Source organism: Polyodon spathula, chromosome 11 (genome assembly GCF_017654505.1).
Source record: "Polyodon spathula isolate WHYD16114869_AA chromosome 11, ASM1765450v1, whole genome shotgun sequence".
Classification (NCBI taxonomy): domain Eukaryota; kingdom Metazoa; phylum Chordata; class Actinopteri; order Acipenseriformes; family Polyodontidae; genus Polyodon; species Polyodon spathula.
The window spans coordinates 21,605,761-21,620,207 of NC_054544.1; the positions used below are offsets into that span (position 1 = coordinate 21,605,761).

Genomic DNA, 14,447 nt, shown 5'->3' on the forward strand with positions numbered 1-14,447 from the left:
ACACCCAACACAAGACATTTAACTTAAATAAAAGCAGAGATAAATTGTACTTCAGAATTATACTGGAAAATAATTAAAAATAACAAAGCTACATTCACATCATGCATCTTTCTTATATGCAAACTAAGATCAGCCTTATCGTACTGATATGACCCAACTGGAAATTGTATATAAAATGCACTACAATTATTTAATAAATACAAATGTATTATTCTTATATTCTTCTAATTATTCGGATAAATAAAATAGCTCAACTCAGTTGTTTCAGATTGTAGTATTTCCTCTAATGTGGCTTAAATACAACTCCCTACAGAGATTATTGGGTTTCCTTTTAAGAACAGTGTTGTTTTGATTAAGGGGTACAGGAGAGTCCGTATGAAACCAAGGTGGGCTTTGTTATATCAGTAACCCGGAAATACAAGCTCCAAATACTTATTTTGTTGGAGACAAAAACTCTGCTTTAAAATAACAATGGAGGCATGTTCACTCTGTAACCAAGTTGACAGTAAAGGACACTGACAAATGGCTCCTGTAAAGTGGTCACCTCTTTATGAAATACTTCTTTGTCTAGGAAAGGTTATTTAGGTAGGGACTGAGAGGAATGTTTTCGGAATCCCTTTCCTTTTTAAAACTTTCTGATAATCAAAACAATCAACACGGAGCAATTAGAGTCCAAAGCATTTAGGAAGAACGTAGCAGCCGGTGTCAGAGGGGGTGCTGGGAAGTGGGGTCAGGGTTGATTTCAGACTGCCTGTCTGTGAAGTGAGACTAATTGAGTTCAGACACAGGATCACTAAGACAGCTGCTTTAGGGCTGACGTAGATAAAGGTCAAAGAAATTGGCTTCGGCAAGCAATATAAATAAACAGGTAACGATAGCTTTCTTAGTTAGCTGCTTCCCATCATTAGCTTAGAGACAACCAGGTAGCAACTAATAATGTTAACACTTATCAGTCTGAAGCCAAAAAAGCAATCATACACATTGAAGGTTGGCATACATAGACTTGTTAATGAATCATTTGACATTGATACTTTAAAAGCAGGAAGGTTTCCCCTTTTTTTTTAAAAAAAAAAAACCTTTTTAAATTTTTATAAAATTATATACTTTTTTCCTTGAAAAACAAAATGGTCTTTGTACTTTCGAGGAATACGTTGGGAAAAATATATATATATATATGTATTTTAAAAATGGTTATTACTATGACCACTAATAACGATGGATGAACCTGTTTTTTTTGTTTGTTTTGTTTGTTTTTTTAAAATTACTAAAAGTCAAATAAACAGCCACGGTAAATGTTAGTTACAGCCTTGTGTCTCACAACAGTCCGCCAGCTAGATGTGGACTTGCATCATTAAAGTTTACAGGCATGTGCCAGAGCTGTCAATCAGAATTATTCACCACCTTTAGTCCTGTTCGTCAGTGCAAGATTCCAGTCAGTCATGGCTCATTTCAAGCAAGAACATGAAAAAAATCTACCAGATTTTGTGCGGGATATATTTAAAAGCTGTTAGAACCGCTCCACTATAAACGTGCCTGCATCTGAGCTCCTGAGATGGGGTTTGTCAGTCTGTGTCCATCCCCCCCAAACCCTGGAGCTGTGTGTGTCTGACCACCTAAGCAGACACACTGAGCTATTAAAATCAGACAATCAGTGCTCAAATTAGCGAGTGAATTTAGCATACTGTTTGAACCGTACTTCTGTAAACAGGCCGGACTGGAATAAAAATGGGGAGAAAACACATGTTTTCTTCAGCTACAGTAAAAGGTAGCTAAATGTTTTAATTGCAAGATCGTGATGATCCATATAGTCATATGTCTGTACTTACATATGGGTTCTACTTTGACCTACACTTACTGTTTTATTACTAGATCAATGTATTTATTTTTATTTATTTATTTATTTTTATATAAATTTTAGTTGTCTCCAATTTTTTACCCCGTTTTTCTCCCCAATTATTATCTGTATCCTTGGCTCACCGCTTGCAACCCCCCTCGCCGCCCGCTGCCCGCCGCCCTCCGCCGACTTGGAGAACGTAGGCTGGAGCACGTGTCCTCATTTTTCGCACTGCAGATCCACAGCAAGGCCACAAAACCTATAGTGCCTGGGGACAACACAGATCTGGTGGCTCCACTGCTGAACCACAGGCACCCTATCGGCCACAGGGGTCGCTGATGCACGGTGAGCCGTGGATTCCCCTGCCGACCTAAGCCCTCCCTAACTGGGCCAATTGGCCAATTGTGCGCTGCCCCCTAGGAACTCCCGGTCACGGTCGGCTGTGACATAGCCTGGACTCGAACCTGTGATCCCCAGACTATAGGGCACATCTGCATGGAGCGCCTTTGCTAGATGCGCCATTCAAGAGCCCAATTTTAATTCTTGAGGCAGGTTTTTGGTTTGCATTGGCAAACGAGCACAGTGAATAAATCATGTGTTTTATTCTGGATTACAGTGCCTCTTGTCAAATGGTGGAGTGTTTGGAAATGTGATATTCGAATGCTGTTGACTGCTTCCTTCAGGGAGAGGGAAAGAATCAAGAATGTTCCAAACAGAACTGGTGGGGAATCAGTGATGAAACTGGAGTCTCATATCCTTCAAAACAAACTTTTTGTTTTGGTACCCAAATTTGAGAGTGCCACTGCTGCCGCTTCTGACTATATCCTGACCTCCTTGAAGAACCTGACATGTGTGTACCATTCACTTCCCACTCCCGAAGCCCCCGTCTTATTTCAAACAAAATAAACAACGGCCACAGAAGCCCATTTGTTCTTGATTTGCATTCTCCAGCCCTGCAGCTTTGAGCAGACAATGGCATAGTCCTCTTAATGTCTTCCCACACTCAGAACTAATAAAGTGGAAATTCAAAGTAAAGGGTTGTCTCTTTGAGTTTAGTATTTTATTTAATAAAAGGGGAGATAGATCAGGGCTGATGGCAGCAGTGGTTTGATTTAGGTTTCTATCGTGCCACAGAAGGATTATAGTATGCCTCGCTCCACACTGCAGCAAGAGTCTCAATCCCCTCCCTGTTTCACTTCTTATTTGTTTTAATTAAAATAGAACTTCCAGCTTTTGCTAAAGACACCCTAGCTTAGTTTTATTTTCCTGTTTTGGCACATTAAGTTGTGTGGTGTAGTGTTTCTGGTGTAGGCTTTTGTTTTTTTTATGGGGGATGCATACTTTTCCTTTGAATGTTTTCACAATGAAATGTTTGGCTAAGTCACTTTTTCTTTATATATGGGGGGAAAACACATAGACAGAAGGAAATCTAATCACCTGATATCTTACGTTTTAAATACAGTATTTGGTGCATTCCAAATGAAAGTTTTCATTCTCATTTTGAAACACATTTATCAGCTAAAGAAACTGATTGAAAATTATATATATATATATATATATATATATATATATAGAGAGAGAGAGAGAGAGAGAGAGAGAGAGAGAGAGAGAGAGAGAGAGAGAGAGAGAGAGAGAGAATGAGATTACTTTATGAAATATCAATACTTTGTTTTCAATAAGTACTTTGTTTTCAGTTATTAACAAGCTAAAATCAGTTTGACCCAATTAAGCATTTTAAAAAGTGGTGATTTATGCATTATATTTTATGTAAATGATAAATTTGTTTCAGTGCAATAGAGGCTTTTTTTTTTTTTTTTTTTTTTTTTTTTTTTTTTTTTTTTTTTTTTTTTAAACATACTTTAGTGCTGATACAGGTTCACCAGCTTTATATGGTCACGAGACAGCTATTAGTATTCACTGCCAAAAGAATCAAAGTTAGCTGCATCTGCACCCACACCCCCAGTTTTACACCTGGGAAATTACACTGACTGGTAGTGTTTTTTTTTTTTTTTTTTGTTTGTTTTTTAATAATGCAGATATACTGTATCTGAATTTCCAGGAAATTCTACATACAATACAAACCTAAAACAAAGTGCCTGGATTATAACCAAAGCTGGCAATTGAGTTGTCAGTCTTTTAAGTAAGTATGTGGCTGAAACAGTAGTCATACTAGAACTGAAGTATCATGTTTCAAGGTAAACAACCCCCTTCCAGCTGTATTATGGTACAGTCAGTAAGCAAACAATTACAGTACAGAATTGCAATCAACATCCAGCTTCCTTATCTGATATTAGACAGGTCAATGCATTGAGATCGCTATTTTTCAAAAGCAAGAAGCAAAGAAATGTGTTAACTCATTTCCAAAGTCTTCAAATATAACTGAAACATGTATATTACTATACTAGCACATGCGCAAGTGTAATACACATAGGTGAGGTGCGACGCTCCAAAATGATATTGGGGAGATTATTTAATAATTCATGTTTAATTGAAGCTTGTAAAATATACAAAATGGTGATCAATAATTAATTAATACAGCTGTAATTACAGAACCTTCAAGTACAATTTAAAAAAGTTAAACTACCAACTACTGGAAGTGGTCCATTTACTTCAAGTAAATAAATACCAAAAAACAACCTTCAAAATCGGAAATTTAAAAAAAATAATAATTCAAATAAAATAAAACCTAAGTGAGACATTGTTTTAAGTGACTTTGCAGCTGATGCGTAGTTCACACACCCAAGTCTCTAAGACACCTTGGATGAAGTTGTCTGCTAGATTAATAATAATCAATATTTTTTTAATCCATCAAAAAAGGTGTATTTAAAATGACTGAAGGTTTAATAGGGCTTGTAATCTGAAGCTTGCAAACGGTCATTTTTAAATAACTGAGACAGTATTATAAGGTACACTTCACAGTTCCATGTAAAGCATTTGGAAATAAAGAATCCAAAAACATGAAATGTAATGGTACTGTATAATAGTGCTGGACAAATTGGAAGAATAGGCTTTATTTTTCTCATTTGATTTGATTACAGCTCAGTCCCATTCCACAAGAGGTTTTGCAGCAAAGGCCAAACCCAAATGCTGTACAATCCATGGAAAAGGTCATTGAGATTCATGGTAAGTAACTACCGATGCACATCATGAAATCCCAGGCATACACAAAAGACTAAACCAGTGCAGTAAGCAGACCTCAAGAATGCATATTATATTCCAATAACATTGATGATGATTATTAATTGTTCAGGTCTATGTTGATAGCCTGCCCTTCAACAGCGCATTTGGCAGTTGCGTAAAAGCGAGATGCCATGTTGTACAAGAGTGTCTGTTTATCCCATTAGGTAAGTACTGGCGCTCTCTCCAGCGCCATGCCTCCACTGTGGACTACTCTCTCGTCGAAGCTCAGAAGCGCGAGACAGAAGAAGCAGAGACAGTCATAGCCATGGCCTCCCTGTCGGTGGGAGTCAAAAGCATGGAGAAAAGGTGGGTGACTTTTCCCTCTTCCATTTCGTCATCACCCTGCCGTATTTTACACTCATAGAACTTGTTTTCCCCTGATGTGGCAACATTACAGTGGCGATATTACACTACTGTGCTCAGAGCTTTTTCACTAAGCTGGTTTTTAATATTGTATTGTCATTGTTTTTAAGCACATTGTTGACTGGCATTGGCACAGGGTGAAACAATGTGCCATGTAAAGATTCCTCATCTATGGCACTGAAATCATAGGTAATACTATATATCATGTCCATTTGGATGTTCCCTGTTAAATGGGGCACTTACACCCTGTTGACTGTCTGCACCACAGATCATAATGATCTGAATGCGCTCCTCTTTGCTTAAAGACATTTCACACCTGAATTAACAATAATGCCTAACTGATGGTGTGAAGGAAACCCTGTATTCGAGGAACCACAAAGTCCACTTTGGACTAGTGAATGATCGAGAGCTTGAGAGAATATTGGATTGAGTCCAAATTGATATATTATTCCAAAAAACTAATACAGTACTGCAAAGAGTATGAATGTTTCAGGTTACTGGTGTTTGATTTGGTAGCTGTACTGCTGCTAATTCAATAGAAAGTGAAAACCATTAAGTGGACATCTGAACATCTAAACACATAAAGGAAACTTTGATCCTGTTGCAGTAAAACCTATATTATCAGGGACCAGGAGGCGTTCGGGTAATCTAAATAAAAGTGTGACTTCCCAATCAAGAAAAAGCTACAATACAACCCTGTTACCATGAAATAACACATAGCACTACACTGTTCTGTAAATACCAGAGATTAAGGGCTGAACAGCACATGTACTCGAACAGCAGGGCAGAAAAGCACAGCACACAGGTTACCAAGGGGACTGGTTGGAGAACAGAGAATGTCCTGTACATATATCTGAACTTAAAAATGGGGACAGAAAAAAAAAAATTAGGAAGAAAATTGAATTTGAAGTTACTTATTTAGGAAAGCAATTGTGTCCAATTTTGGTCACCATAGTACCAAAGGGACATTGTGGCCCTGGAGAGAATCCAATGAAGAGCAACTGGACTAATCCTAAGGCTTAAAGTAATAAGCTACAAAGATTTTCTGACAGAACTGAATTAGGGGAGACATGATTGAAGTCTTTAAAATCTTAAAAAGGAGTTGGCATAGTTAATTTGAACCAACACCTTTAGCACAGAAACTATTACAGAGGACACTATTGAAAATTAATTGGAGACAGACTTATTACAGAGGGAAGGAGACATGTCTTCACACATAGTGTGGTGAGGGTATGGAATGAGTTACCTAATGTTGTTGATGCTGAATCACTTGGATTATTTAAGACCCAACTTGACAAACCTTTGAGATCAATCGGCTAATAGGAAGCAGATGAGCTTAGATGGGCCGAATGGCCTCTCGTTCACAAACTCTCTTATACAAATCAGTTTTATTTCTCCCTACCTGTTCAGGTTAGAAGATGAGCCAATGGAGGAGGAGCCACCCCTGTAACAGCAGACAGAGCCTTTCCTTGCGTTCCTGATCCAGAGTCTCTTGCGTCTCTTGCAAGGAAGTCCATTTTATTTTTTCCCCTCGTTACGCCAACATCCTCTTATGGTGTTTCATCCAGGATCCGGCAACAAAACGAGTGTAGGAGCTGTGAATGGATGGAAGAAAACAATCTATTATTCTAGAAAGCAACACATTCATTCTGTAGTACGTTCTGAAATAAAGGGGCAGCCAGCCGCCGCATTGGGCAGAGTATATGGGCAAAAAAAAAAAAAAAAAAAACACAACAATAGAGATATATATGTAGATGTGAAAGCTGGAGCTTATAACTTTACCTTTGGTTCAACGTTCAAGGCAGAATGACTGTTACTACTTGTGGTTTTCTTTTTTAGGATCTTATTCGGAGACATTTTTTATCTCTTACAAATAAACTAAAAGACATTACCGTGATTGTTTAAAAAAAAATAAAAATAAGACACTTTCCAAGAAAGAGGATGCAGCTGAGGGACTGGGCTTCAGGCTCTAATTTGATGAAAGCATTTGAAGAATGAGAGTTTGTGCCTTTTTTTGACCTGATGGATTTCATGATGAATTCAGAAGTACAATGCCTTAAACAAGTGACGTAACAGAATGATTCTTCATCTTTTTTTTCACACACACACACGATTTGAACACCCAAAGCACGCCGTTGGACTAAACTCTTCAGCATGTTTACGAGGAAAAGTGGTGTAGCCAACAGCTTGCGTTTCTGAACTTTTTGTTTTTTTCCTTTACCTTTAAAACCAATACATACATAAAATAATCATTTGTAAGGTAGTTGCCATTTAAGGGGCAAACATTGTTGGAATAAAAACACTTTATAAAATACAGTTAGCATAGGTCTGTGTAGATTTAAGAGATAGAAACTTGAACAACTCCTTTTTTTTAAGCATGTACTGTATAAGAGTGACTTGTCTTTTGCAAATTAAAATGCCATTTAAAAAGTAATAAGAACAATACAAAAACAACCAATGCATGAAGGTTTTCTTCTAGCTCTTTATTCCATGAATACTGCAAGCATATAAAGCAAGGCTTTTTCCTTTATGAACACATTAACGAAGTATATAGGAATATTTTTTAAACAATGTACTGCGTACATAGCGATATTTATATGCCAGACCTTCAAACCTATAACATCACAGTATACTGCATATGCAAGGTGTTTTGTAAATTGATATAGTCAGGGTGGGTAAATGATGCTGGAATGTAGCCTTGATTAGTTAAACACAAACTGCAACTTAAATTCCATTTGCTGGAAAGTTCTAAGTGTATTTCCAAAGGTTTGGAAGTTTCTTTGACCAGAACAGTCTTGTGAGAGATTCTTATTTTACTGGTCAATCAAAAGTAATAGATACATATTTTACTTATTCATGGGTTGCCTCAATTTGACATATTTCACAGCGATGTTACAGTACTGAGCATATATTCGTCACTTGGCGTCAATCAGGGTGTTTCTTGATGGCACTGCTGGTCACTGTGAGGGTGTTTGGGATTTTAGTGTGACAGGACCATACACAGAAAATGAGATGCACGAGTTAAACTGTGTATACGGTCTATAATCACATGTACAGAGATAGCTAACCCAGCTTTACGAGGGATCTTAAGAAACCTGAGGCCAACTTTTAAAACCCAACTTATGTTGAGCCACTTGGCAACTACCTTAAATCATATTTTTATTGGCTATTGAGTTTGATCATGATCGTTTTTCTTATATATATTATTATTAGAAATATGTTCAAACTTAAAAGCAAGGAACTGTATGTCTATTATTACTGCGTTTTACAGATTTTTGGGGGGTGAAAATTCCAGATTTTATGTCCCCCTCCCCCCTTCTCAGAGTTCCCTTTTACCAGTAATGTGTGTTTTTATGTCATTGATCTTGTTGTATGATGCTTTTACCTATGCTTTTTTCCTTACTTTTTCTTATTTTTCTTTTCGTTTTCTTCCTGTACAGTTGAGAACGCATTTCTGCAGGCTTAAAAGAACAGGTCGCAGTTTTTGCTCACAAGTTTTCAGCGAGCGGAATTTTAATGTGCTTGTGGGAGGGGAAAGGGGGGAGATTGTTTCTACTTTGTATAATGATTCCAGCAGTTGTGTATTTACTATATGTTCTGTTCATAGTAGATTTATATAAAAATGCTGTCTTGTTAAAAGAAATAGTATTGCAAAGTGATATTCTACACACATTAACTCAAGCTAGTGGAGATACTTTTTCTGGTATTTTTCATGGCACTGCTGTAGGCTGTAACAGATTAAGGGAGATTGCGTTAATTATTCGGTTTTAATTTAGGGTATTTAATTGTTCCCCTCATGAAAATACAGCTTTTGGCTGCAAAAATTAGCTTCACAGTTAAACACTGGTAGTATTTTCAACTGAAATGAAAATAAAATAAAAAAGCTCTTCACAAAATAAAAATAGGCTGTGTAGGCAGCAAGTACTTTAGAGAGTGTGTTGTACAACTGTCAGAAGGGTTGTAGCATGCAATTTCTTATTCTTATTTTCATTCAGCAAGAAAACAGTTTGCATTCCTGGATTTGAAATTAGAGCCTCCTTGTTGAATTTTACTAGACGTGTAATGTGCTAGGAAAGCATTTTCTGCCATTTCTATTCCACAAATGTAAAATACACTACTATTGTATTTTGAAATGTTTTGAACTAAACACGGTCAGTTGTTTATGATGTACTTTTCCACAAATCCTGATTGTTTTTTTTAGAAATGTGGACCTCTTTTTTTGTTTTGTTTTGTTTTATGAACCACTTAGCTGCTTGTTATTTTATAGATATATATATATAAATAAATATATTTTGGTATCGTCGTTTTACTGCAAATGTTCAGTACCCCCCCCCCCCCCCCCCCGCGGGTGTTAATTCACAGTCCTAACCTTTGGTTGTGGGGTTTGTTTTTAAACAAAGTGGCCCTTTTCCTGTGATAGATACCCTCTAAACTACCACACCTTAATCTTGAAAGTCACTGTGACAAAAACTTGATGCTGGTCCATTACAACAAATAAATAAATACATTAAAATTATCTTCAAATACAAATTGTGGGTACATAATTGCTTCTGCAGTAGGCACTGTTACCTGCTAGACAACTGGCCTTGTACTCTCATATTTGGCTTGGGACACTTAACTGTCAGTGCAGCCAGTTATCTGCATTCGATGTAAAATGTCACAACTTTTTAGGTAGTTTTAATAAACACCAGTTTCAATTAACTGAGACATGTACTGTGTAAGGCATATCCCTGTCTTTCTACGGCAGCTTTAAACAAACTTTGTTGTTCAGAGGGAATTCTTAGATTAACTGCAGTCCTTCAGAGCCCATGTTTCTGTTGGAGTTTGTGAAGTGTCATTCTCTTTGAGATTAAACATGGTAGCAAACAAGAAATTCGACAGGAGATGGTATAATGGCCAGAGGGGTACAGCAGGCTAGTGTTTTGGCTGAATTTTAATCGGACAGTGATGTGGAGGATAGTGTTTATTTAGTTTTACCTTTAACAGTAGTTCATAAGTTTAGCCTATGAGTTAGTTTAATGACTCACCTTTTATTAATATTTTCATTTATCATCATCAAACCGTCAAACTGTTAGTATTTCCAAGTGCCCTAACTTCATTCCACTAACTATTGTACTAACCCAAACTGCATCACTCACAGCAAGCCATTACTACAGCTGCCATTTTGTCTGCTCTTGAAAACGATCTGGGCTTCCTCACAGTGAGTGTACAAACCAGGCCAGATCTTATACCAGGATTATAGAGGTATTGCAACTCAATCACAATAGATGCTATTGCTTCATTAACCATTGTGTAGCACAGTGGTCCTCAAATATGAAATGGCACCGAAGATTTTGTGAATACAGAATAGCAGATTGCAATTACTCTAGCTCCCCTCTTACTACAGATTCTAGTACACAACATGTCAGCTGGCATTGTGGCACATCACTGCTCTAGTCGGCCCAATTTTGCCCACAGATTTCAGGAATACGGGTCTTGCAATAACATCTTTAAAAGCATTTTAATTTACAGATGTGTCATGCAAAATCTAAAGAGAACTGTTAACGTGTTTGGCAACTCATTGTAAGATTAAAACCTTAGGAGGGTTAATCTCCATTGGGAAAATGGTACCAGTTAGCTGCCTAATTTACAATGTGCATTCAGCTTAACCTGAAAGGACCCATTAAAATATTGATAAGAAAAAAATAAGCTTTGAATGCAGTTTTATAGTTGGTAAGAGTTGAGAGGCAATACATTCATTGTGCACTGCAGCGGTATAATTCTTACTGTAATTTTACACAATTCAGTGCAGCTCGAGACTTTTGTCCCCAGGTTTGCCACATACCTGCAACCTTTGCCTTACTGCAATATAAACCAGATGCAATTACAATAGGCACACAATAAAGCAAAACCAATTAATTCTGCTACAGCTAAGGTGTACGTTTTAAAATGATCAGTGACTATCCACTTTAACTGAACACAGCTGGTCTTAACTTGCCAGAAAGTTAGATTTCAAATTTTGTTTACAGCCCTAAAATGCAACAACCTCATCAGGCAGCTGTTTTTATATTTCTACTACAAAGACCGAATCTAAGACCTACACCACAAATTCACTTCAACTTTATACTGTAGGTATTGGGGGGGGGGATTTTGCAATAACTCAGTGGGCACTCAATTAAGCAGCTTGTTTTCTTATTTAGTTAAAGGGATCTGTAACCCAGCCTCAAGCTGGTTCTCTGCATTCTTTTGATAAAGTTATGAAAAAAACATTCCTTTTTCTTTTTTTATTTTTGACCATTCCTTTTTCATCAGCAGTAGCCTCTTTTTTTTTTTTGTTCACCTTAAATGTTTAGCATGATTTCTGTGTGGCATGTCTTTGTAACATATTTGCACAGCAGTAGTAGCACTGACAGACCAATTTAAAAAGCACTTACAGCGTTTTGAAAAAAAAAAAAAAAGCGTTTGTTGGCAAGGAAAAGAGCAAGAACGAGAGTTGCTCTTTGTGTCTTCAAAAAAAAAAAATTGTAAAAACTGAACTACGTAAACATTTTGAATATTTTACAAAAAAGAAAAAAAAAACGTTATCCAGCACTTGTGCCACAGATTTCATTGGATATGTGTAGAAAAAAATAATGTTTTGGTAAACTACATAAAACACAAGAATCATGTTAGACTACCTGTGCTTTGTTTTGTTTTTTTGAGGGGGGGAAATGGAGGTTCAGAGATTTATACTTGCAACAAGCAGTGTCAGTTAGGTCTGTGAACACCTGTTCTGAGTATGTCACCTTAATATATTATGTACCTATGAATCCACCTCAGCCAGTAATATACTATGTGACCACTGTGGTTTCAAAACTACAATTTACACAAGCAGAAAGTAAAAGAAAATTACAAAGGTGGAGTTTAAATTTTTTTTTCATTGTCACAAAGCCAAAATGTATTCCATGCTTGGCTTCAGTGTTCATCTTTGATATCGACTGTTTAAAAAATGTAATTCAAATGTATAGCTTTTTGTGTGCTCCCATTTTGGAAATGCATTGTTTTGTTATTTTGTCCAGTTTACAGGGATGAGAAACTATATATATATATATATATATATATATATATATATATATATATATATATATATATATATATATAAAACAAAAAAAACAAACAAAAAAAGTTGAGACCCAGATACTGATATGTAGTATTGGGTAGCTTCTTTATGTACAATTTCACATGTTACACACTCAGAATAACATCACCATTGGAAGAAGAGGGTTTTGTTCTATATTTTATATGCACAAAAGCTTGTTCTAGTATGAACATTTGTTCCAGTGATGGTAGCATTGATTGTGTTCGCTTGTTATTTTCCTTTTTTCATGGTCTTTTTGTTGCCTGGTGGATTTATAGAATTTGTTTTATTTTATTTTTTCTTCAACTGGCCAATGGTGTCTTTCTTTGACAGTACCGACTTCTATATGAAATTTATTAGGAGTCCAGTATTTTGTACCACATTATGACAACATGTTATTCTTGTGGTGTAAATAAAAAAGTATCACTGATAGTATTGTGCTTCAGCTTCTTTTTTCAATCTGTAAATCATAGATATGACATCACAAACACATTAATAGATTCAAATAGAAATAAGTGAGCGTAGTTAACAAGGCAACAAAATTCTAAGTACATCCACTGTTTGTTTTCCAACACACATCCCCATAAAGTCAAATGAAACCTGCTGAATAATGTTAAACGTTAATATACTGAACTACATACCAATTTATGGTTTTCCATATGAAAAACTGACAAATGAAAAAGTGTATTGCTAGGCTTTCGCGGTATACTTTTGCGAAAGCATTTAGTAGTTTCTTTGATGTTAAATAAAATATCAAAATGATGTTCATCTAGTTTGTTTTTTTTTCCCATTGTCTCAATCCTAAAATTCTAGGTCATACAAAACCTTTTGCCGTGTGTGTGTGTGTGTGTATGTATATGTATATATATATATATATATATATATATATATATATATATATATATATATATATATATACACACACACACACACACACACACACACACACACACACTCTGATGTACAATGAAAACTTAACACAGGCCTAATGGATTTAATGAAATATTTTAAACATAGGTAAACAAAATCAATGAATAAAAATACAGATCAAAGAATCATGATAAGTTTTCAATATGAAAAGTGACTCGCTCAAAATGAAAACATTACAAAGTTAGTATTGGGTATGACCTCCCTGAGCAGTAACACAATCTTGGCAGCGTAACTGCACAGACCTGATCAGCCTCTGGATAGACTTCCGTGGGATGTTCCTGGCAACTTCTCTCACAGACAGGTCGTTTTCAATCATGCCGTTAGCAACCAGGCAATTTTCATTACTCAACCGGGGCATGGTCGGATCTTTGGCTGTTCTTGCGTTAATTAAAATGATGTCTTTTCGAATGGCTGTTTATACAGATTCTAATTTTAAGTTTTTTTGTTTAAGAATAACAGATTCTAACTAATGTTGGCAATTTTAACTCAACTACCAAAACTGAGCACCTGTCGTTTTTATAAAATCACATGACTTGAACTCAGTATTTTGTTATCCCAAGGAACAGTACTACTCAAACAATCAACAAACCTATCTGCTTACTATTTAAAATGTAAATAACATTATGTATGTGCCCAATGAGCTATTGCTAAAACTTACTGTTGTATTTTCGTTGTGCATGAGTATATATATATATATATTATACACACACACACACAGGCTCTCAAAAGTATTCACCCCTCTTGGACTTTTCCACATTTTATTGTGTTACAACATGGAATCAAAACGGATTTAATTAGGAGTTTTTGCCACTGAACAAAAAAAAGTCAATAATGTAAAAGTGAAAAATCTACATATTGTTCTAAATTACAAATACAAAACAGAAAATAATTTGATTGCATAAGTATTCACCCTTTGCTATGACACACATAAATAAGCTCGGGTGCCTTTAGAAGTCAGATAAGTAGTTGAATGGAGCCCACCTGTGTGCATTTAGGGTGTTTCACCCTAATTTCAGGTTAAATACACATGTCTCTGGCAGGTCC

At 36.1% G+C, this 14,447-nt stretch overlaps 1 protein-coding gene across 7 annotated transcripts in view; it reads left to right on the forward strand.

Annotated features, from left to right (window-relative positions):
* The window catches only part of LOC121322676 (histone deacetylase 4-like), a 243,626-nt gene extending 234,800 nt beyond the window's left edge, over window positions 1-8,826 (forward strand). For all 7 annotated transcript variants that reach the window (XM_041262871.1, XM_041262870.1, XM_041262872.1 and 4 more), the window contains 3 exons: window positions 4,873-4,957; window positions 5,179-5,320; window positions 6,788-8,826. In XM_041262871.1, the coding sequence (XP_041118805.1) occupies window positions 4,873-4,957; window positions 5,179-5,320; window positions 6,788-6,827 (267 nt within the window). In that variant the 3' untranslated portion in view covers window positions 6,828-8,826. The remainder of the gene's footprint in view (window positions 1-4,872; window positions 4,958-5,178; window positions 5,321-6,787) is intronic.
* The last annotated feature ends 5,621 nt before the right edge of the window (window positions 8,827-14,447 follow it).